The 24,413-nt window shown below is 35.1% G+C and overlaps 3 protein-coding genes across 15 annotated transcripts; 2 read left to right on the forward strand and 1 right to left on the reverse strand.

The window, feature by feature from the left end:
- The first annotated feature begins 72 nt into the window (after positions 1-72).
- Positions 73-11,091, forward strand: LOC120775886 (nuclear pore complex protein Nup153). Of its 4 annotated transcripts, XM_040106265.1 has the most exons (8): positions 73-938; positions 1,205-1,582; positions 1,650-1,933; positions 2,148-6,756; positions 6,828-6,932; positions 7,352-7,423; positions 8,505-8,569; positions 9,244-9,430. In XM_040106265.1, exons 1-8 carry the CDS (start codon positions 810-812, stop codon positions 9,329-9,331), a joined length of 5,730 nt encoding a protein of 1,909 aa, XP_039962199.1. In that variant the 5' UTR covers positions 73-809; the 3' UTR covers positions 9,332-9,430. The 4 variants fall into 4 exon arrangements, with proteins under 4 accessions (XP_039962199.1, XP_039962200.1, XP_039962197.1 ...); XM_040106266.1 differs by lacking the exon at positions 7,352-7,423; XM_040106263.1 differs by lacking the exon at positions 8,505-8,569 and having other exon boundaries at positions 74-938; positions 9,244-11,091.
- Positions 11,092-12,100: 1,009 nt separating this feature from the next.
- Positions 12,101-14,912, forward strand: LOC120773472 (T-complex protein 1 subunit beta). Its single transcript, XM_040102386.1, has 4 exons — positions 12,101-12,189; positions 12,775-13,464; positions 13,686-14,313; positions 14,383-14,912. Exons 1-4 carry the CDS (start codon positions 12,187-12,189, stop codon positions 14,667-14,669), a joined length of 1,608 nt encoding a protein of 535 aa, XP_039958320.1. The 5' UTR covers positions 12,101-12,186; the 3' UTR covers positions 14,670-14,912.
- A 28-nt stretch (positions 14,913-14,940) lies between these two features.
- On the reverse strand, positions 14,941-24,300 carry LOC120773467 (probable phosphorylase b kinase regulatory subunit alpha). 10 transcript variants are annotated; one of them, XM_040102374.1, is made up of 15 exons: positions 24,003-24,300; positions 23,212-23,937; positions 22,662-23,152; positions 22,412-22,588; positions 21,827-22,150; positions 20,484-20,631; positions 19,116-19,445; positions 18,812-19,051; positions 18,294-18,461; positions 17,920-17,949; positions 16,701-17,011; positions 16,506-16,589; positions 16,174-16,438; positions 15,501-16,095; positions 14,941-15,417 (listed from the first exon to the last, which is right to left on the reverse strand). In XM_040102374.1, exons 2-15 carry the CDS (start codon positions 23,786-23,788, stop codon positions 15,312-15,314), a joined length of 3,846 nt encoding a protein of 1,281 aa, XP_039958308.1. In that variant the 5' UTR covers positions 23,789-23,937; positions 24,003-24,300; the 3' UTR covers positions 14,941-15,311. The 10 variants fall into 10 exon arrangements, with proteins under 10 accessions (XP_039958308.1, XP_039958307.1, XP_039958312.1 ...); XM_040102373.1 differs by lacking the exon at positions 20,484-20,631 and adding an exon at positions 21,394-21,538 and having other exon boundaries at positions 16,171-16,438; positions 24,003-24,299; XM_040102378.1 differs by having other exon boundaries at positions 16,171-16,438; positions 18,294-18,398; positions 18,836-19,051; positions 24,003-24,298.
- Positions 24,301-24,413: the final 113 nt, after the last annotated feature.

Below are 24,413 nucleotides of genomic sequence, written 5' to 3' on the forward strand. Positions count from 1 at the left end.
TATTTTCGTTAAATAATTTGCCGATTCGTTTTATTTGAACGACTTGATCTTTGACTCGTTGCTTGTTCGTTTATTCTTGTTCGTACTCACGCGTTTCTAAAAGTCGTTGTTTCTTTCATCGTGGTTCCGCGAAAAGTCTTAAAAAACCATATTTTCTTTTAATCTTCTGGGTTTAAAATTATTCCTAAATCTTGAGAACAATATTACGGATTAAACGTAGTTAAAGTAAATTTATTATTGAAGTTACGACGGTATAAAACTATAATTAAAAGTTCGAATGTCTGGCTGATAAATATGCAAAAGTGGTAAAAATTGGTGGGGACGGTGACAGCGAAAACATCGAATCAAAAACGGCATAAGGAAGTTTCAATTGTAATGTGCTTGAGAAAAAGAGTGCAATAGATGTAAGCTTACATTTTGCGTTAAAGAGCAAGTAGGAAACCCGCTTACTGCTTGTTGAAGGGAAATCTAAAGTAACGTGCCGCAAGAGCAGCGCTGCCCTCGGTAGCGACAGAGGCCTTACTTATTTTAAGTTACTACTATGAAGAACTCTAATAAGGAAAATTTTATTCGAGAATTGCAAACTGTAGTTTGTTTCAAAAATATATAAAAAGTGAAGGGTATAATTTAAAGATTCAGATTTGCCAAAATCTGTTATAAAACATAAAAATTGTTGTCACTGAGACATATGTGTGATTATATGAAACAAATTGAGTAAATGCATAAATAAATGTGTTGGAATTGCGACTTCTGTGAGCGTAATTTTTAATAAAATATAGAGGTCCCCTGCTGTCGACATTGTCCTAGCTATGTCAGCAGAGTATGAAAGTAGTCAAAGCGCGGCGCAAAGCAAAGGTATAATGCAGAAAGCAAAGAAAAATGATAGCAGCAATAATGACGATGACACCTTAGAGGATCTGGCGGGCTCAGCGAACAACGTGAGTACAGTGCTTATAAACTATTAAGTAAATGTATTTGACATTGTAATTAATAAATAATAGTTTATAGAATAATAGAATAGTTTATAAAAGTTTCATATTTTTTACGAACCCAAGCAGCCAGGGTCTCTGACCTCTAAATAATATTGGTGCATTTCGTATTTGCAGCTAACTAAATACATAGAAATTTCTTTCATAAATAATCTTCAGACATTTCTATATTCTTTTTAAACTAATATTATTAAATGTTTGGATTGCCTTTTCAGTCGATTATTGGGAAAGTAAAATCGCGAGTATCTAGCATAATCCCTAGCAGTTTTTCAAAATGGTTTTCACCATCGACACGAAATAATGATTCATTAAATGGAAGCCTCAATTTAGGCACGGCGCGGCGCCGTCGGCGTTTAGAAATTGAGGACGATGAAGAATATGACGATGATGATGACACAAATGAAAATGAAAGTCTTTCACGCAGAGATTATAAAGAAAATCTAGGCCACAGTGATAAAGTCAACAAAGACTCAGATGAAGATGATACTGACAACAATAGCGAAGAAGACTTCCCAAAGGCAAGAACTCTTCGGTCTGCAAAATCAGAATTTGTTAACGAACCACCTAGTAAACGATCCCGGATTAGTTTTGATGTAAGACAACATTTTTTTGCACTTATTTAAATTTTGTATGATTTGTTTTCTGTGTGTGTAAATCTAGGTTTCAAGTGTTCATCAGTCGCCGTTAATCGCATCGACTCCTGCGATCGGCAATAATTATAGAAGTATCATCAGTCATTCTATAGATAATGTATTGTCTAAACCGACACCATCATACATTACAAGTAATTTCACAGAGGGAAATGTAAATAGCAACGTAAACACACAACAAACGACATCGTCCACGTTCAGTACAACATATGTACCCGAAGTTAAACCGCAAGATGCTCTTACGAATAGAATGAAAATTAATGAAAAACAATTTGATAACGTTACTGGAATTAGGTAAGGATTCGAGTAAAAATATAAGAAATTTTAGATGTTCACTAAGTGTCATATGAAGAAATTTAATTTTTTAATGTCGTACACATAACTAGAAATATTTTGCAATATATTTTCATATATTTGATAGAAAAAGATATTTATTTCCCATTTGAAAAAAATATATATGTAGAAGTTAATATAAGAATGTTAATAAATATGAGATATATTTTTACAGCTCAAGAAGAACTTTGCATTTGCCTTCGACTTCGCTGGCAGCTAAAGAACGCGATATGTCTATGGAGTTTTCAAATTTAAAACGTCAATCCCTTGGTGGTGTTTTGGATCCTAAGAAACTGGGATCAGATCCAGCGGACACTTCAACAACTATAACTGAAGTTGAAACATTCAATCGAGACAACCAATCATCAACCTTTTCGGATAGGAAAGAGCGCCGTAATATAAATGGGAATACATCGACAGTGGTAAGCAGTAAGAAACAAAAGTTGAACGGTATAGAGATACCTGAGGAGAGCAATGCAGATGCCGAATCATCTTCCGAAAGTGGTGACGACTGTATCGGCAATAATTCTGAGTTGCCTCATATCACAAATTTAGGGCAACGTAAAACAGGTTTATTTAATATGTCCAATATAAATAGCCAAAACGGAAATAAGAGCCGAACTTCTTCGTTTGGAAATGGCATCAATTTTTATTCTCATTTAGAAGGCCGTAAATCGCTATTTTCTGGCGGAATAAACACTGCCGAATCTGTTAATGTTATAAACAATTCTACTTTATCTCTGACATCTCTTAATAGACGCCAATTTAATGCTTCTATATATGGCAGTACGGCAGCTTTAAGCGATAGTAGATTGCTAAATACATTCTCACCTTTCTACAAAGGAAAAACTACATACGGAGGCGCAGCAGCCTACAAGAAATATAATACTGGCGCAGGGTCGAACAGAATCTGTAATATCACACCAACTGTAATACGCCCCACTTCGAGTTTATCGACACTATCCTCTTCGAATAATTCGCTTATTGCAAATACTGGCGGGTCAAACGCATTAAGTGGTTTGAGCAACAATGGTTTAGAAAACACTTCAGCCATTTCCAGTACAGCTAAACGGATATTAGACTTGATAAACGACTTTGCCACACCCTTAAGCGAAGCTAAGAAGATGGCTAATACAAGCGTCAAGGCAAATCTACAAAATCTTCCACAAGCTAAAACGCGTTTAAATGAAACTGATCTACAAGCGTCACGGGCAATGCGTCTTTCACAAGTGCGCACACCTTACTCACGGCCGGCTGTCACCTTGCAGCCAACAATTAAGAACACAACTATAGCCCCACCTGTAAAGGAATTGCAAGTACCGTCGATATCACAGTTATTGCAAATGAAAAAAATGCAAAGCACCACCGAACGCTCACGACAAATAACCATGCAAAGCAGTGACAGTGTCACGCACGCAATAGTCAGGAGCGGTGAATATAAACTACCTATAGCAAACGAAAACAACTTGGTCGATAAGGAGAGGCCACAAGTTCAACAGCAACAGCAGCAACATACAAATAAAATAAAAAGCAAAGTTCGATCATCTGGTCGTGTTACTGCATCAAAGAACGCTGCAAATTTTGAAGCAGACGAACCTCCACCTCCAGTCAATTTGCCCAATATAGCGTTTCCGCTTATGCAGTCGGTACCAAAGTTTGACATAGCTCTACCAAAGCCTCAAACAGCTATGCCTCTCGATAGCATTAAGCCCAGCTTAAAAAATCACGATACCTTGCCCAAATCGCAAATGTCAATCGAAAATAGTACAGCCGACGCCAGTAGAAACAGTAATACAGCTCCATTCAAATTTAGCGCAGCCATTAACAAAATTGACCCTGCAAAACGAACCAATCACGTAACGATGTCCAAGTCAGTTGTAAAGGATGGTGATTCATCCACTACAGGAATTAAAATGAATTTCAAATTTTCAGCACCACTAACTTTTGAATGTTTTGCTTCGAATATTTCGTCAAAACATAATTCGGATACAGTTATTAAAAGGTACACATTTAGTCCGCCAAGCGATGTAAACTTTGAAGACAACGAGCAAGCGAAACTAGAAAGTGGTAAAACGGTAGTATCCCAACTGAAAAGCGGTAGTGTGCTTGATGCCCTGAAAAAACCCTTTGTTTTGCCGTCAACCACAAAAGAAATTATATCAAGCTCAAGCTTTGATGGCAACGAGTCCACAAGTGGTTTTGGCGATCAGTTCATAAAAGCTTCAAACAATAAGTGGGAATGCAACACTTGTTTGATTCGTAATGAGAGTGATGTAGATAAATGCGTAGCCTGTGAAACTATGCGCACAAAAGGATCAACGACTACATCAACGCTAAATGCCAATTCCAAAGCACCTCTAATTGATAGCTCTTTAACTTTGAGTGCTCAATTCAAAAAACCTTTGGATGAGTGGGAGTGCGACGTTTGTATGATACGGAATAAAAAGCAATCCGATAAATGTGTCGCATGTGAGACTGTGCGTAAAGGAGTGACAGAGTCCACCAGCTTAAGCACAAGTAAGTGGCAGTCTAATTCATTTGGTGAAGCATTTAAACCGAAAACCAACTCTTGGGAATGCCCAACTTGCCTTATAAACAACAAATCCGATTGCAATGAATGTATTGCTTGTCAGACAAAGAAACCAGGCAGTGGAAGCGAGGATAACACTAAAACTAGCTCTACAACAATCACTAAAAACACAACATATACATTTGGTTTCAGTAATGTTCACAGCAAGTCTTCCGGTCAATCAACTGCTCAACCGGATTCTGGTTTCAAATCACTAGCGGCATCCCAAATGTCAGCTAAGTGGGAATGTGATGCTTGCATGACGCGAAATGATGCCGCTCGCAATAAATGCGTTTGTTGTGAACAAGCGAAACCTGGAATGGCAACGTCAGATTTTCCAGACAATGGTCCTAAGTTTACATTTGGCTCAGCCGCATCGTCAAAATTCACTTTTGGCTTTGGGTCCAGTGTGAATGGAGCAACGACTTCAGATTCCGGTGCAGTATTGACATCCGTAGCCGGATCAAATCAAAAGACTGAAGAAGGCAATATAAAAAGTTCAGCATTGGAAAACGCACAGGCTACAAGCCAGGCACCACCTTTAGGCAGTGGCTTCATATTTGGCATAAAACCTACTACTGTCACAAGTGAAAAAGATGTTTCCAGCAAGAACACGGAAAACAAGGATGTCGCAGATAACGGAAACAATTCTAAGACGTCAATAACTGAATCAAACATAAGCGGTTTTAAATTTGGCGGAAGCACCGCTTCAGAGAACAATGATCTTAATACAAAACCCAACTTCCAATTTGGCGTGCCAGCAACCACTGCTACAGCTACGGTGACATCATCACCAGCTGTCAAATTCAGCTTTGCCGCACCAATACCTTCTGTCAGTGCTATTGGAAGTGAATCTAAGGAACAACCTAACTCTAATACGTCATTAAGTAGTAAACCTGCGACTGGAGGCTTTTCTTTTGGTAATAGCACAACACCAGCAACGTCTCAATCAATTAGTGGATTTTCATTCGGCACAGGTACAACAACAACCACAACAACATTTACTTTCGGCGCCTCTACATCCACAACTCAACCCAGTCAATCATCAGTTACAACAACCACATCAATGTCGACTGCCACCGTTAAACCAATGTTTAGTTTTGGCAGTAATACTACCTCAACTGCACCAGCAACAAAGCCAACGCCATCTTCAATAGCTACAACATCTATAACCACTACAACGCTTTCGGCCTTTTCAAAGCCTACAGTGGGTTTTAGTTTCGGTAGCGGTGTCTCAGGGTCTGCTACAGTCTCTCCGGCTACCAATGCTATTTTTGGTAGCTTTAGTTCTCCTACCGTTTCTGGGGCTCCATCTGCTATTACATCGGCGCCCAGCACAGCGAACTCTACATTGCCCAATGTGTCCAAAAATGTTTTTGGTACGTTTGGTGAAAGCAGCTTACCGGCCAAGACAACTACTACCTCAGCTCCATCAACCACTGCTGCACCTTCAGCAAATCCTTTCGGATCGATAAACCAAAATGTTGCGGCAACTATCAGTAATGAGTCAACAAAGCCCATTGCTTCAGCGACAATGATTTTCGGAAGTGCTGGGAGTGGCAGTTCGAATAATAAAACCAATGCCGGTGCGTCTCAGTCCTCGAATGTGCCGTTTGTTTTTGGTTCATCAACATCAATTGCCACCACGCAAGGTTTATCGAGCAATACAACGACAAATGCAAACATAGCTGCACCTGCCGGTTGGCCGAAAGGTGGATTCGCTTTCGGAGCATCCTCTATCAATTCTGGTACACAGAATACAAATGAGCCTTCTAAACCTTTATTTGGGAGTTTCGCCCCTCCTGCAGCTTCGTCAACGACAGGGACTAGTGGCTCAATGTTTGGAAACACAGTTAATAGTGGCACAGCTGCGGGTGCGAATGCTACTTTTGGCAGTGCGGCAGCCAATGATTCTACAGTGAGTCCCAGCACAATGTTCGGAGCTAACACTTCCAACGCACCGACCACACATGCAACGCAAAACCTTTTTGGCAGCGTGTCTACTGCGCCATCTTCATTCGGTGCACCTCCAACCTTTGGTAATAACGGTAACAACGCCCTCAACAGTACTCCGACCTTTGGCGCCGCCAGTTCGGCAACGTTCGGAAGCTTCGGCTCTACGGCATCGAATGCTAATGGTGATGGTGCATCTGCTGCAAAGAAATCCGAGCCGGCATTCAATTTCGGCGGAAACAGCTCTCAAATAGGATCAAATGTAAGTTAATTTATTTTATTTTAATTATGTAATTCATTGTAAGAAGACATTTGTTTGTTAATCTTTTATAGAGTGGTTTTAGTTTTGGAATGCAAGCAAGTGCTCCAGCTAAACCAGCATTCAATTTCACAGCTTCAAGTGCGCCCGCTTTTAACTTCACCGGTTCCTCCAGTGATGTAAGTCTAATACCTTCATTGTTGTTCTCATTTTTTTTTACCCACAATATGTTTTGTAGTTTAATTAATTTTCTCTAGTAGACATAGCTGTAATATGTATATAAACTAGTACTTCTGTTTACATATAGAAAATTTCGTACTTTTTTTCATTATTACGACTAATTCAACTACTGTATAACTGTATGTAGATAAACTTTAATTATTCTTGTTTTTTCCAATTTTCAATGTAATTTGCATTCTGGTATTGAACTGTGATTTGTGAAATAATAATCGCATCTACGTATGGCAACTTGGTGTTGCATTTCTATTAATCAAATCTCGTCTGCAATAACGGATATCTTCAAATTAAACTACATATATGAATGATTGTTGTGTACATTGTTGACTTTGACTTGATAAAACTATGAAATGAATAAAAGGTGGCTAAACCTTTTCAATTCGGAGCTACACCACCAGCGCCGGTTTTCAATTTTAATAGTGGGGCTGTGGAGGTAAAGTTGAATTTAAGGCTTGTTATATTTTAAAGAAGATGTAATTACATATTATACCATCTATTTCACCCATTCATCATGAGCTTCTTATATATATATTGTGTAACATTAAAATATGTTTTTTTTTAAGGCCGCATGTTTATATAATTATTAATTTTAATTCAAATAATCATGACAAATTTAAACTCAATATTGATAAATACTAAATTCATAAATATTAATAATTTTCTAAGAAAGTGATTAAAATATTTTTTAACATATCCTGTTATTAAATCGTCTATCGTCATTTGAACATATTTAAATAAAAAGCCTTTGGACGTAAATAATATATATAATTACCAACTAATGAACCATGAAGACCTATTTTAATACTTTGAGTTACATCCATGTTAAGAGTTCATCCAATTAGAAAGAAAAATAATCTCAAAGAAAGCTTGCGCTTAGTATATAAATTTACTGATATGTTGCACGGTAAACACTTGTATATGTAATTTTTATGTAAAATAATAATCATTTTTATTTAGAGTGAATTTCATGGTGTGAAATATATTTTAAAAGCAATTGCTTTGCTTTTGCAAATAGTCATTGAGAGACATTTTATTTTTCTTTAAATTTTTTTATGCATGTAATTTGAAAAAAAAAAAAACTTTTTACACCTATTTTTCTGACAGCACTTACAATAAATTTATTTACATTGTTATTCTATCTTACTCTAACTACCCTCATTCCCCTTAAATTTTTAATAGTTATACCAGACTTGTCCGACAATTGTTTATTATATACTTCCGCTATGTCAAATATTAGACTTGCATCCATCTTTGCTTTGCATTAGCTCCTTTTTATAACACTATATAGTTAAGGTTACTAAAAGTTTTAGGAAATTCACTACTACATCTACATTTAGTTTTGTAACTAATAAATCATTCATTAAAATTTTTTAAATAGAAAATTAAATATCCTAATCGTATTCCTAAAAATACTTGTAATATTTTTTGTATTCAAAATTTTATTTGTTTGGAAATGTATAAAAAAAATTAAAATTGAGAAAAGACAGTAAACATTGATTCAACTTTTTTTACAGGCCACACCGAATGCACCTTTCCAATTTAATGCAGGTACTGCGCCTGCTTCAAGCAATATTTTTGCGTAAGTATAGCTGTTATAAAACATTCAAAAACAAAAAAACACTAAGAATTCGAAAAAATAGAAAAAAGTATAATACCGCTACAGGAAATGGCCTTGCAACCAAAGTTAATTATAATCACCCAACTGCATCCACTAACTTTTTACTAATTGTGTTTCGCCTCGTGCATTTGAGTTTGATTGAAAGTGACTAGTGCATCGTTTTGTTTTTGCGTTCATTTGTGTATATTTTCTTCAACTTTGCAGTGTGTAAATAACTTTAGTATTTTGTTTCATTCATTTAATATCAGTCCATTTACTATTTTCCTTTAAAAATAAATGTACCAATTTGGGTTTTAAATAGGGACATAGCGATTCGATATAAATGTTTTTATGGACGAAAAGTAATCAAAACTTCTTTCGAAATTAAATTTAATATCTCATTTTTAAATTATTACGTACGAGTTAGGCAACGCATCTACCGAAGTTTTGAGGCCACTCGGTATTTCTTATATTTATCACTTGTATGTATTATTGTTATATTCCTATTAAAAACCCGAAATTTCCTCGGATATTAGAAACAAGTTTTTATAATAGGCAACGAAAAAAAATTCCTCGAGCATAAGTGAAACTTTTTTGTATGATTGAAATAATTAAACAATATTATAATAAGGTTTTTTTAATTTTCATATCTTCAGGCCAACACCTACAGCGACAAGCGCCCCCGGTGCTATGCAGGCTCGACGAAAGATCCGTCAACCGGCAAGACGACTGCCACCACGGTAGAGCAATTTACAAACGCAGACGCCATTAACGGCGTGGACCAACACCAAAACCAACTGACGGGACAAATACAATGGTCGAGACAGAGGAACAGCCAAGATAAAGATAAGAGCAAAAATAAAATTCCTGCAACTACGCAGAAAGGCGAGAATAAAGCAACAAAAACTAAATATAATAATTACACTGTTTCGGACAACATAATTAACACCAGCGAGAGCAACGACAACAACAAAGTCGAATCAAGCACACCATCATTGGTAACTAATGTAAAAATGGTTGACGGCGTCCGATGTGAATATGATATTAACAAAATCATAATGCCCCAAATGAAAGTAAATAAATATAAATATATTCGTCAGATCGACGTCAATGGTACACAAAGTTCCTGCAATGTAGCATCAATTACTGGGCAAAATAATGCAATTACAGGGAATCCATTAGAATTGTATAAAGTCAGCCATTTTCATGAAATACCCGGTCATCAGGTCTCTGGGAAGAGGCTGGTAAAGCGTAGTATCCGTGTCCAACAGAAATTTAACAGGAGCAAACAAGAATACATTGCACCCACAGAATCATATGTAAAAATAGATTCATATCTCATGCGAAACCAATATCGCAAAGTTAATTTTAAAAGTGTTGGATCAGTAAGAAGATCAATCGTGACAACTTCGCCTGGAATATCAAGTGATAACTCGTTGCCCTCATCCCCGTCGTCGCCGCCGATGCAGCCAGCAGTGGTTAATCAATATCATCTGGTGCGTTGCTGGCAAGACAACTCAGAACTGAAACCGACACAAAATGAGTTATTAGAGTCCTTGCCAATGGCAAATGAGCGACTGAATACTGGACGAAAGGCTTGTAACTCATTTATTATCACAAAATCCACTAGAGCCACTGTTGCGACAGATGTTATCGATTAGCCTTAAAGCTCTGCTACGACCACCAGCTGTTAGACAGGAATTTCAATTAGCAAAATGCTGGTAAATGACAGAATTAGACGTGACAGATTACATTATTATTGATTTCTAAAAGTTACTTTAACCAATTTACTATTTTAAGAGCTCTAATACTGTGTAAACAAAAATTATCAAGCAGAAAAGATATTTAAGAGTTAATAATGAGGTTATAGTAGGTAAAGGAATAAATTAGAAAATAAAGAACATAACATCAGAACAAAATTTCCAACGTGCAGTAATTCAGGAAATATGAAAGTAGTACATTCGTGCATACATCTTAATAAAGAGAACCTATTATACTACCACTAAAACTAGTATGAATAAGAAGAAAATATTTCCAGATGCCACGATGCGTTTAAGGTGAAACAGAAACAGGAAGATTATATACATATATTGTTTTGATAACATAACTACCTATATCACTAATTTGACGAAGTTAATTGAGGCGTTTATATTAAAAAAAATATGTGTTTTTATTCATATTTTATTAAAACTCAACTAGTGTGTGTTGGCATTTCGTCGTCGGAAATTGGCGAATGGAAGGTCATGTTCTAGTGCATCATCATTAATAACTATAAATATTTCTATTAACGCAAACTTGCTTATTATCTATTATATTTTGTTACTTTTGTAAGATACATAAATATTCGTTTCTAATTGAAGAGTGTTAACAAAATTGTAAATCTTAGTCTAATTGAATTATCTGAAATTTGTTTTTGTAACAGTAAAGAAACCAACTTAAATCTGCAGAAGACCGTTGAAATTTCACAACTACAATAAAATAATGTACATACATGTAAGAGAATATATGGATCGTCCTTTTTTCTGTTTTTTCCCTTTTCTGACTTCTTATGTACAAGGAAAAACAAAAATTATGATTAGGTATAAATGGGGCTTTAATATCGTAATTATTTTTTTACTTTGAATGCGACTGTTTTAAATGTTGCTCAAAAATAGTTATGCACCGCTTTCAGCGATACGGTTCGTGAATTGAAAAACATTATTTCCTGGTGTTGTTTTAACGACAGAAAACATTTCTGAAGTATTTTCGAGACATTTTGCGGACAGTTTTCGGTCGGATAAAAGACTGAGTCCGTTCCGATTAGACCCAACTGTCGTGGAAACGGAATATTTCTGTTATGGTGAAAATAATTTACAAGTATTGTCAGTGTAGATACGGCATTATAAACATAACTAGCAACAGTGTGATTCAAAATCCCAATTTTAATTTTATTGAATATATGTATCAAAAAATAAAAAACTTGAAAAAAAATGTATTTCATTTCAAACTATTGTTATTAGTTAAATATTTCATTTCTGCTCAACTGCAACAGTTCTTTGTGAAATGCAATGCAGCTTTGCGCAGCAATTTGTAATTGTTAACATAAAATTTAAATTTGAGATTGATACGGTCAAATTTTTCCGCAACAGATGTAAGTAATTTTACCAAAGAATAAGATAAATGAGTCTTTTATGCTTTTACTAAAATGATTTAAAAAAAAATTTATTAGATTAAAAAACTTAATTTATTACTTCATTTAATAAACGCATTGCGCCCAATTAAAGCTCAAGTGTGGCATTATTAATTAATGTTCCCCTTTTTGAAAGTAAAAACAATTTTCACTTACATAAATTTTTACATATGCTCGATATACAATATTAACACCCAATTCGAGAAAATACAATTTTTATATGAAAAAAATTTAAAAAGAGATTTCTTTCTGTACCAGATTTGTGGTACCACAAAGGAATACAAATGGTAATGGGCAAAACTGCAACACTCTTCCATAGTTGTTTGTGTGTGTCACTCGTGAGGAGCATTGACTCATTCGCCATTTTTATTTTTTTCCATTTGTCTTTTTTGGGTGTTGCTGCAGACGAAAACTTAAAAAATCGCTAAAAATGGTGAGAATATACAGAAAAACAAAGCAAAATTAATTAAAAACTTATTTTTATCGCGTAAAGATCAAATATGTCTATAGTGTAACTGATTTCTTTGGTTTACTGAATAGTAAAATGTTGTAAATAACGCCGGGTGTTTCTCAATAAAATAGACGCATTGCCTAAGGCGTTTAGCATGAGGAATCACTATTGGTCTGGATGCACGTGCACATTTCAGTATCCATATATTGATGGTTACTGATTGCAGTTCCATAATTTCGTAATTTTAATGTAATTTAGTTTTTGAATTTGTTTTATGTTACCTTAAATTACTGGTTAAATTTTTATTTGAAGTTTCTGGAAGTTTGCTTCGGTGTTACGAAAAATAGAACTAATGGGTATCTAAAAATATAAAAAGCGAATGATAATTTTCATAATATTGTTCACCATAATTCCAATTAAATAAAATGACTATCTTACAAGAGAGTTTAAGTTTTGCACCTTGTGCTCGAAAAGTAGGGTTATAATGTAATGAATGATATTATATGTTGAATTTTTATAAGTTGCGAAGAAAACTTTTTTTAAAAATGTTTATTATTTTATTTTAAGGAAATGTCTTTAAATCCTGTGCGCGTGCTTAAGAGCGAGGCGCAAGAAGAAAAGGCTGAAATGGCTCGCCTGTCATCTTTTATAGGAGCTATTGCTATCGGTGATCTTGTAAAAAGCACTTTGGGACCAAAAGGTATGGACAAGATTTTGGTAGCGCATGGTCGCAATGCTGGCCAAGTTGAAGTTACAAATGATGGTGCCACGATATTACGCGCTGTGGGAGTAGATAATCCAGCTGCTAAAATATTGGTAGACATGTCGCGTGTGCAAGACCAAGAAGTTGGAGATGGTACTACTTCAGTTACCGTGCTTGCTGCTGAGCTTTTACGGGAAGCCGAAAAATTAGTGGAACAAAAATTGCACCCACAAATTATCATTGCCGGTTGGCGTTTGGCTACCCAGGTGGCACGTGAAGCTCTTACACAAGCTTCTCAAGACAATTCAGCCAATGATGTCAAGTTTAAAGAAGATCTACTAAATATTGCGCGGACAACATTATCGTCAAAAATTTTACATCAACATAAAGAGTTTTTTTCAAAATTAGCTGTGGACGCGGTTCTGCGACTTAAAGGCTCTGGAGAATTGCATGCAATTCAAATAATAAAGAAGACCGGCGGCACATTGGATGACTCATTTTTAGATGATGGTTTTCTATTAGACAAAAAACCAGGAGTACATCAACCACAACGAGTAGGTTTTATTTATGTTTATAACTAAAAAATGTAAGAAAGATGTTCTTCATCAACGCGTTAAAACGGTTGTGAATTATGTTGCAATAGTAAGCCATATCACAGCCATTTTGACGAGTTTGATGCTGCAGCAATGCCATCATATTAATATACAATGTAATTAAATATTATCAACCTTTAAAGTTCATGTTAATATATAATAAAAAATTCATACACAAACAGATTGAAAAGGCGAAAATTCTAATTGCGAATACACCTATGGACACTGATAAGATCAAAGTATTCGGAAGTACTATCAAGGTAGACTCTTTGGCGAAAATTGCCGATTTGGAATTGGCCGAAAAAGAGAAGATGAAGGATAAGGTGCAGAAAATCTTGAACCACAATTGTAACGTGTTCATTAATCGTCAACTTATTTACAACTACCCTGAGCAATTGTTTGCGGATGCCGGCGTTATGGCTATTGAGCATGCTGATTTCGATGGAATCGAACGTTTAGCTCTTGTTACTGGTGGTGAAATCGTTTCCACTTTTGACAACCCTTCGCTGGTCAAATTAGGTGAATGCGACGTCATCGAACAGGTAATGATTGGTGAGGACACACTTTTGCGTTTTAGTGGAGTGAAATTGGGCGAAGCTTGTACAGTTGTGATACGTGGTGCAACGCAACAAATCATCGATGAAGCTGATCGGTCATTGCATGATGCCCTATGTGTTCTAGCTGCTACTGTAAAGGAATCGCGCATTGTATATGGTGGCGGTTGTTCAGAAGCTCTAATGGCTAATGCCGTTTTCAAAAAGGCTGGAGAAACCCCAGGAAAAGAAGCAATTGCAATGGAAGCATTTGCCAGTAAGTACTTTTTTGAATTCTTTCTTTTCAAACATATAATTCCAAATACTAAAAATAAACCATTTGCAGGAGCTTTGTTGGCCCTGCCAACAGCTATTGCCGACAATGCCGGTTATGATTCAGCACAACTGGTATCAGAATTACGTGCTGCCCACGCACAAGGTAAATCAGCCATTGGCTTGGATATGGAAAAGGGTAAAGTAGGTGATATGAAAGAACTGGGAATTACAGAGTCTTTCGCTGTTAAACGTCAGGTATTAATGTCCGCATCAGAGGCAGCTGAAATGATATTACGCGTGGACGATATCATAAGATGTGCCCCAAGACGGCGTGTTCCTGACCGTGGTTACTGTTAGATTAAGTTTTTTATTATTGTATTAAAATACTTGCTTAAGCAAAGTAAAACTATGTACTCCTTATCTGTTCAAATTATTTCATTCTACAAACAAAGCGTAAAAAAAATTATTAATATCTGTCCCCAATGCTGTCCGCTCTAATCCATTCTCCAGAAATTCGAAACATTGTACAGTTGACAGCTCTTGTTTCCGCACTTGTATCTCACTATATTAAAAATACTGATTTTTAAAATAAATCTGTTAATACTGGAAATTAATAAAAATAAATCTGTTTTAATATTTTTGCAAAAAAAACTTTATTCAATAAATCCACTAAAACAAGAAAAATATCAATACAATTATGGTGTCATACGGGCGTTCCGCTCCTGCTGGAAATACGTCGAAAGAAATAACTCTAAAAATTATCTTACGATGGTTCGGCACTATAAACAAATTTGTTGTCGAATATATATGTATATATATAATAGGTTGCAGTTAGTTAAAAATTGTTTAGATCTTAAATTCAAAGTCACGAACATTAATGCACATACATATTTGTGCGTCCGAAATAAGAGAACTAACTGCCGCGTATTAAGCCTTACTAATAGGTAGGTAACTCCTGCAGTTAGACCAAATTAGTAGAATAGCCTTTAGCGCAACCATTTAGGATATTACACATTCCATTTCTCCATGCTTTGGCACACAGTCCAGAACAAGAGCAACTGCACGAGCCATATATGTCATAGTGCCATAGCTACCACTGGGTGCACTGAGAGCGTGTTATGATAAAAATATAATTAATTAGTTAGTATAGCAATTTGATTATTTGTTGTTTTTATAATACAATCTTACCTATCGTATAAATGTTGACAGATATATGCTGCACCTCCACATAAGAGCATACCGGAAGCTGCCTGCTGGTCCTTGCCCTCTTTGGATTTGGCACAACATAGCATAGCATCACCTTGCACTTTACGTTGATCTTCTAGAAACAGTTGATTGGCTTTGTGAACCAAATGTTCAACATAGATAATACCGCCCAGAGAGGGTACCATATTATGTTCTGTCATAAGTGTGAGCACCATAAGGGCTTCCACCACCAATTGTCTATATTCTGGTTGTGGAATTTGATTAAGTGCCGTTTCTACTTCTAAAGCAAATTTCAATTCGCCGGTTGTCATTTCTTGTGTCAAACTCTGCGGTAATATGCGTCCTTCGATTGCCAATCCTTGGCATTTTTCAAGCACACTCCAGACGCGAGAATAGAAATCACGTGGTACCCGATTCAGTGCACCATCCAAGCGGCGGCGTCTTAACCATTGACCTTGACGATCATCGATTGTTGCTATAAGTGCATCATCTCCCTCTTGATCGCCCAAACCTATTTGACTCTTCTTGCTGACACGACTTGATTTACAGCTTACGATTGAGAGATTTCCACGTGCAACTGGATTAATGAAAAAACAATATTTGTTAATTGGAACGTCAACATTACATATTATTTAGTCATGGAATGACTCACCACTGCTCACAGCAAATTCTTTTCCGCTCAGTATGTGATAGAGCAAGTTCTTCATTTCAAATGGCGACAGGTTGAGCAAATGTTCCGAGGCTGCCTCACCGTCACAATTAAGTGTACGTGATAACTCCTTGGCCATTACCTGAATAATAAGCCCTACGCGCAGGCGCAACATTTCATGAAATAGTTGTGGTTCGGTGCGTATAAACATAGCTAGATACACCATTAATTCCTGCGTCAACATCGCAGTACTTTCATCATCACCATAAGTCTGGACACAATATTGATAAATAGTAAAAAAAATAATCCACAAAATGGTTTGAGCATGTTCAACTTACATCGTGGATCAGTTGACGTAACTCAATCTCTGGTAAAGGTGCAGTAATTGTATATTCATTGTTGGGTGGCATTCCTACAGTGACCTAAGATTTTAATAAAAAATGTCAAAATGTTTCATCCAGTTTCAATCATACTTAAACGAGTACATATGTATGTACTCACATATATGTATACATGCATATGCATAAATTTACCTGCTTCTGTCGCACCAACAGATCGGTTACGGCCTTGGCAAGATCCTCGACACGTTTTCCAAGCATTCCGGCTGTGTGGCGCACAAGGCCCCAAAGTTTCTGTTGACAAGCTTTTTCGTAGAGGCCTTTAAGGAGATCCCGCACAGTGACGACGCGACCTTCCTCCAACATCCCTTGAGTGGGAAGAAGTGAAGAATTAGTAAGAGTAGTGTCAATGATAACCGTGGGTAGAAGTTCTGTATTGTCGCATAGCTCGCCCTTTATGACTGAAGCAATAGCAATGGCCTCATCCGCATCTTCCTGCTCAACGTCTTTTATAAATAATTACACACGCACACATAGATGTACGTACATACAAACGTTGATGGAGAAACATTAGGCACATAAATGCTCGTGAAAATACAGAAACAAAAAGGGACGTGGCCATTACAATGCGGGTAGTATATAATAATTATTTAATTTTTGGAAATTAATTAGAAGTATGTACACAGAAGTGGAAAATATGCATGTATATTTTTAAAAACAAATATTTCAAATTACGTAAAATCCATTAAAGTTGAAAAATCATTTTGAAATATCATTGGTAATCAGGGATTGTTACATGCAGTGAATGAACGCACATTTATAAACAAAAATACATATATACATATAAACATAGAGAAAAATTAAAACAAAAGAGAGAAATATAAGAAGAATTGATTAGACGGAAGTATACGCAAAATTTTTAATTACAGTTCAGTATTTATTATTATTTGTAAACCTTGTATAAATTAACATAAAAATTTGTTTTGCTCGTATGGAGTTTTTAATATTTGTATTGCTGCTGGAATTTTAATTGTCAAGCATTCAATAAGTAAACAACTGTGATTTAAGAGTTTTGCGAATGTAAATGGTTAACAAAATTTCGAAGAGTGAATAACTAAAAAAAATTATAGATATATTCCTTTTTTTTAGTTTAAAACCCTAGGCTAGTTTCAGATACCGAGGTGTGCTTTGGAAGTTTTTTTCGCTTTTGAAATCACAAAGTTCAATATTATAATTATTGATCTTCTCGAAAACTAGCCTAGGTTATCTTTATCAAATAGTACACAATTTTAATGATATTTTTTCTGAACGAAAAATTAAATTAAATTATTTCGGTGAATTGGATAATTATATATGTGTGTATATGTATGCAAATGCATTTACTTAGGTGCCGAAATTAAAAAATATAACTTACCGGAATCTTTATTCCTCAAACCTAAGCCAGCTAATGAATAAAATTTTCACAAAGAGAGAAATTAAGAAGTAGAAATCAATGCACGTTTTCAGAAAAAAGTAGACAACATCAATTTGAAATAGGCAATAATCGAGATAAAGTTTAATATAGAGGGAGTTGGACCACGAGTTTAGATGAATACGGGATAGGGTGGAATAAGGATAAACTGCGAGTAACACATCACTTCTATAATAATTTATTTTAGGAATATTTGAATGTGTGTATGTATATGTAAAATATGTGTGCATGTGAGCGGGAACACTTTTAATCATTTTGCAAGTCATTCAATACATATGTATGTATGTATGTATGCAAGTAAACGTTACTGCACTTACCAGTATTGAAGTCCAACCCCTGTGTGTCGACCAAATATTGCAAAATGTCTCCTTGTTCTTCCAGATTCTCCGTTTCACGCAACATTGCAATTAATTCCTCTACTTCTGTGTCGGCAAAATTAGTGTCCGTGCGATGGCGTTGAACAAGAATTTTCGGTATAGCTTGTACTAATGATCGTACAGGGTTCATATTTACAAATTATAACGTCAAACCAAAACAATGAAATTATAATAAGAAATAAAAATATGAAAATCGAATGAAAATAAAACAGTTATAACATATAATATTAATACATAATAATAAACAAACTTAAGACGAAACTAGTATTCGACAATGCAACCACTTTATCAGTAAAATATCTGCACATATATTGCAAATGTTGTTAATTACAAATATTACAATAACTCATCATTTCATCGACTGACACATCTATGAATGATCCAACATAATTGGTTAAATTGAACCATTGCATTCTCGGACACCTTGCACTAAAAATGAAACTAAAACCACTACTAACTTTCTTGTTGTCTTGTAAACTCACTGCGGCGTTCAATGGCCGAACGATTATGATGTGGATCAATGGGGTAGATATTTTCACGAATCAATGGATCCACTGTGAGGGTGGGACCTTCTTCTGGTGTTGTTGCAAAAACACTGATATTATTAGCCTTATTTGGCTGTAACCATGGTGGCGGAATCACCGATGATAAACGTCTTTCCGTTAATGGTGTCGGACCTTCCATACCCAAATTATCAGCTATAAAAGTAAGTAATAGAGAATGAACAATTCATAATAAGACTGTTTATTATTGTATACTTACAATCGACATTAATTGAACGGGTTTTTTTAATAGCACCCTTGCAAGACATACGCCTGCGTAATTGACGTGGCCGCAAATGTGCGCCATGTAGTTTCATCATGCCGCGATGGCTAAATGAGCGCAACAAGTGCTCGTCCAAATATGCCTGTACGTCGGGATTTAAACGATCTGGATAACCATCTTCTGTGCTTCCCAAAAAGCTTAGATCGGTGATGGCGGACGTATTTAAGAAGTCCTTGAGGTTGCCCAGCATAACTCGAGTGCCATTAATATATCCAGACTTAAGCTTACGCATTGTTTGGATCATAGCCAGTGGTATTTTATCTTGATCTGTGCGAAATATTACAGTTATTATTGTATATAGAACTTTTTCGGATAATAACAATAACTTTAACGAAAAATAGCTATAATCCTATTAATATATATTAATCAAGTTTCTACTATTATGTAATTATTGACAAATGTTCATGAAAATTGCGATTAAAATACATACTCTCAATAGGATGAATCATACCATACCTATTTCAAGATAGTATTTTGATAAGTTATATACATTTACATAATAAATATTAATGAATGTGTTATTTAAAAAGTCAACTTACAATACAATTAAAGTTAGTATTAATCGCATAACAGATTTGGTATGGTTTTGCTTAAATGTGGTATTGGTATTGTGTATATGTAGGTACGTACTTGTGCATATTTACATGTGCAATATTTCATAAATACAGAGTTAAACAATTTAGTTTCAAAAGTATGAAAAAGATATGCAAAGAAAAGTTACGGCAGAAACTAGGAAAAATTTGGTCATTTTATAAATTTCATTTTAAGCGTTCTTCATATAAAAATTATTTCTAACTACAAAAGCAAAACATTTCTAAATATATTTGTGGCATTAGTTATTTAAATAAATAATTTACCACCAAATTACAATGACTAGCTCATATACATATGTATATGTATTAGACTGTGTGTGTGCGGATGTTAGCTATGCAAGCTAGAGTTTAATTCTAGAAGAAGCTCGCATATGACATTCTTACATGTAGTTTATATTTATATATAATATATGTACATATGTAAAAGAGGTGAATTGAAGGAAAAACATGCGAACAAAAAATTAAATTAAAAGATAGAAATGTTTTCTTTTCTTAAACAATGGCAAGGGTAAAAAATAAATAAGAAATTATGCATATTTCGATATACCGATCTTTATAAATATAAAATTTTGAACCTTTACTTTATTTAGCAGATACTAGTTATTTTTAGTTAAGTAAATAATTACGTACAGACTATAGTATTTAAACGTGTATAATACAAAGCTATAAGATGGCTGCCTTCATGTTTGTAAGAAAGATATAATGTAATTACCTAGCATGTAATGCGTGGCCATTAGAGTTATAGTCGGTCTTCCTAACATGTGCCGCCAATTGTTTGTTAGGAAAGCTAAATTTGTTGTGAAATTGCTAGCAAGCAAATCAGGATCACGAGTTGTGTAGTACTCTTCAAAATCGATATTCTGCGACGATGTTCATTCCAATTGAATTGCATTGCATTAGTGGGTGAAATACGAGCAAATTAATTTGAAATTATGTTTTAAGTTTTGACTGAGTGAGAAAGGTATACATAAGTACGTATATACTCTTGTTTATACTTGTCTCTTATATAAGTACATACTTAGATTTAAACTTTACGCATTTTTTCGTTTTTCATAACATTTCTGAGTTAATGAGATTCGCAAATGCATTTTTTGAGAGTATGTTTTGCCAACATGTACATAAAAACTACTGCGGTTAAAATTTTTTTTAGCAGGATCTAAACTTTCGACCGGGATAAAATTAATAGCAAACTACAAATTATTAAAAAAAAACTACGTGTAAATGTGTCGGTGAAAATTGACTATTTAATGTGAATGTATGTAAAAGCAAGCGTTAACATATTGTTAGGAACCAGTTTTAAGGTTATAGTAATATAGAATAACATGGACCAATAAAAATGCAAAATTAATTTAGATGTTAAAACCCAATTCCAAATCTTGATGTAATTTACACAATCTGTAAGATGATTCTTGCTTTTACATAAAATTCTACACGAAAGTTTTCTAGATAAAAACTATGTTAATATGTCCCTGTACACAAAGTGGTAATAGAATATATTAAAAATACAGATGTATGTATGTTGAGCAAAGTAGAGCATATACAAATATGTAAGTGATACATAAAAGGGCTTTACAGCAGCATACACCAAATTAAAGAAAACATACAAATATTATTTAACCGACCTAAATGAATTTTTCTCAAAACTAGAGTCACTAACGGACGACCCAGCAGATCCCAAGCGGATTTTAGGAAATTTATCTCTCCTTTCAGGATGTCAATCATTAATTCATTATCAGATGCGATATAAAATCGACTCAAGTCAACAAACTAATGTAAATAATAACGCAACAGATTGTAATTAATTTGAATAATTTCAAGGGAATTATGAATCGTCATTCAACACAGATGTAACAATGCTTGTAGCACTCGATTTAACAAATATATAGATTACACATATATTTTTGATATTGCAATAGTACTTAAAAAATCTAAGCGAATGCATACATTATTCAAATGACGAATCATAGTTAAAACCCTGTAACAAATTTTATATACATATGTATGTATGTATGTACACACATATGTACTTATAATAAAGCAAAACCTTTAACTTACTTGTGGTGTAAAGGCAAATATACGATCCTTAAGTGAGTATAATTTGCTGGTGCTCAAAATACCCACATCGCGAGACTTACGCCCTGTTAATCCTAATTTCCGATTACGACCCAAATACGTGTACAAATGGCTAAGAACTCGAGCTGGCTGTACTTCAATTGGCGCCACTTCAGCTATTGTTTGTACATGCAAATCATGTTCTGTCAACTTGTCACGTATTTCGTTATCCTCAGCTATGATGACCACTTGGACAACAACGTCAGGTTTCTTTTGGGCACCTAGACGACGATTTAACGGATCTAATTCTCCGACTGCCAAGAAACCCTGGAGAATGGAAAAAATACATTAATTCCTATAATATGAACATCATCAGAGAAAAATTATTAAATAAATATACTTAAAAAATGTGAAAAGTAATGAAAATATTATATTGAAAACATATTTGGCTTCAATGGTCGAGAGCTCTATTTTCGTTATAACAATGTGAGGAGAACGTTATTATGAATTATACACATATGAGTTAAGAGTGTACTCATTTTAATAATTTTAAACTTCTTAAACATTTGAGCAATATATGGTGCGTACCTCCTGTAATAGTCGACCTAATATGAACAAAGATTGTCCCCAAAGGAATGGGCATCTGCCTACTACTTCACGCGGTTGCGAGCCGGGATGTTGGTATTCGTTTGATACCAAATTATGCGGAACTGCATAACTTTCAGGTATAAGTAATGTCCCATCGTCTGCTCGGACCATAATTTTCTAAAAAAAAATATTTAAGATTAATAAGTTTGATTTGTTTTGTAAATGTATTATTTGATTGTCCATCCAATACCTCAAGGCGATCTGCATATTCCTTCACTGCTAATTTGTCATTTTGAAAAGCGTGGAAAAGAATGAGGTAACAATAAAACAGAGGCCACTCGCACTCGATGTTTTCAAACATTCTGAGTTCCCAACGTTCGTAGTATAAGCGAGATGGATCCTCTTTGGGTGTACGGTAGCCATCTCGTAAAAAGCGTTTGCAGCCATATTTTCCTTGAAGTCGTGATAAAATGGCATCTTTCGTGTTACGTATTAATTGTGGGTCATCAGCAGCAAACGCTGGAAATCCAATTACGCAAAGCAATCCCGAGTCAAGTTCTTTGCTGTTTGATTCGCGTGGTAACATAGATTGCAAAACAGCCTGACATTTATGTGCTTCATCAGCTAAAACATGTATAACACTTGCAGGACCTCCTCGGGCACCAAATAAGTCCAGTTCGTTCATTGCTTCTAGAGCTGCTTTGGCCATACCAATTGAACTTGCATTTAGTTCTGGCTCACCTGTTGAAATAAATTCATTTATACTATTTTTACAATTATGGTCATATGTTATTTTTCACCGTGATTAGTTTTGTCGCCTCGCTCCCAAATACCATAATCGGGAATACAATATGCCGACTCTATGTAGAATACCAGATTTTGAATAAATGAAACTTCATCTAAAGAAAATACAATCTGCAACCCAGATGCTGTCATCTGTGCTAAAATCAAAAGATACAAAGAAACTGCGTCGATTTGTAAATGACCCCATTCCCCATCTCCAACAACAGGTTGTCCATTTTTACTCGAATATTTTGCGTGCAATGAGTCCAATGGGTTTTGCGTCATTTTGAATCGTTCTACTTTATCTTTTTGATTCATCATTGCCATAAGTAAGCCTCTCATTAATTTCACGCAACTTTGTTCCAACTCATAGCATTTAGCTCTATCTTCATCTTGATCCGCAATTTTCTTGTAGGCCATCGAAAGACCCCATACGGCCAATATACAGTAAACATTATCACGTATCCAAGCATGGGAATTAATGTTTGAGGCAGGAAATAAGCCAGTAACAGGTTCTTGGTGCGACATGATCAGGCGGTGCACTATACGCTGGTAATAGTCCAGCCGGACGCCCGAATTGCTGCGGGAACGCATTTTTTTGCTTTCGAATGCAACACGTTCTTTGTAAAAGAAAGCGAGATCAAACTATTTTAAGAGCCCTGTCTGGGGGCTCTTGTGGTTTGTCAGGCAGCCCTCCCTGCAATATCCTTATGTAAGATTCGTTCTTAGCCCCACGAATTTTTCTGTAATTCAATTACAAATAATATTCTGCTTATATGCAATCGATTTGATAACAATTATTTCTTACTAATATGCACAAATTCACTATTTTAACAAAAATTAATCCCACAAAATAGTAAAAATATTGCCAGATGATTACTGCTACGCTTCCGCCTTCCAAAAATGTCACGCCAATGTCAAAGTAATCACTGCGAGTATCAGCTGATGAACGAAATTCCCTCACAATGAGATATTTTTGAGTTTACCAACAACTATATTTTTTATGGACCTTTTAAAAATAAAGCCACATTCGATAAGAAAATGGTCCATAAATATTTATATCAGATTTTTATCTCTGATTTGTGTGTACGACTAACTACAGTTAGTTTATAAACTTAAGTTTTAAATGTCCTGTTCACAATGAATTATTTACATTCCATGGTGGATCCTAAGCAGTCACTTAAAACAGTTTGCAATTTCTAATTAGTTTTATTTCTCT

The sequence above is a fragment of the Bactrocera tryoni genome, chromosome 4 (assembly GCF_016617805.1).
Source record: "Bactrocera tryoni isolate S06 chromosome 4, CSIRO_BtryS06_freeze2, whole genome shotgun sequence".
NCBI classification, from domain to species: Eukaryota; Metazoa; Arthropoda; class Insecta; order Diptera; family Tephritidae; genus Bactrocera; species Bactrocera tryoni.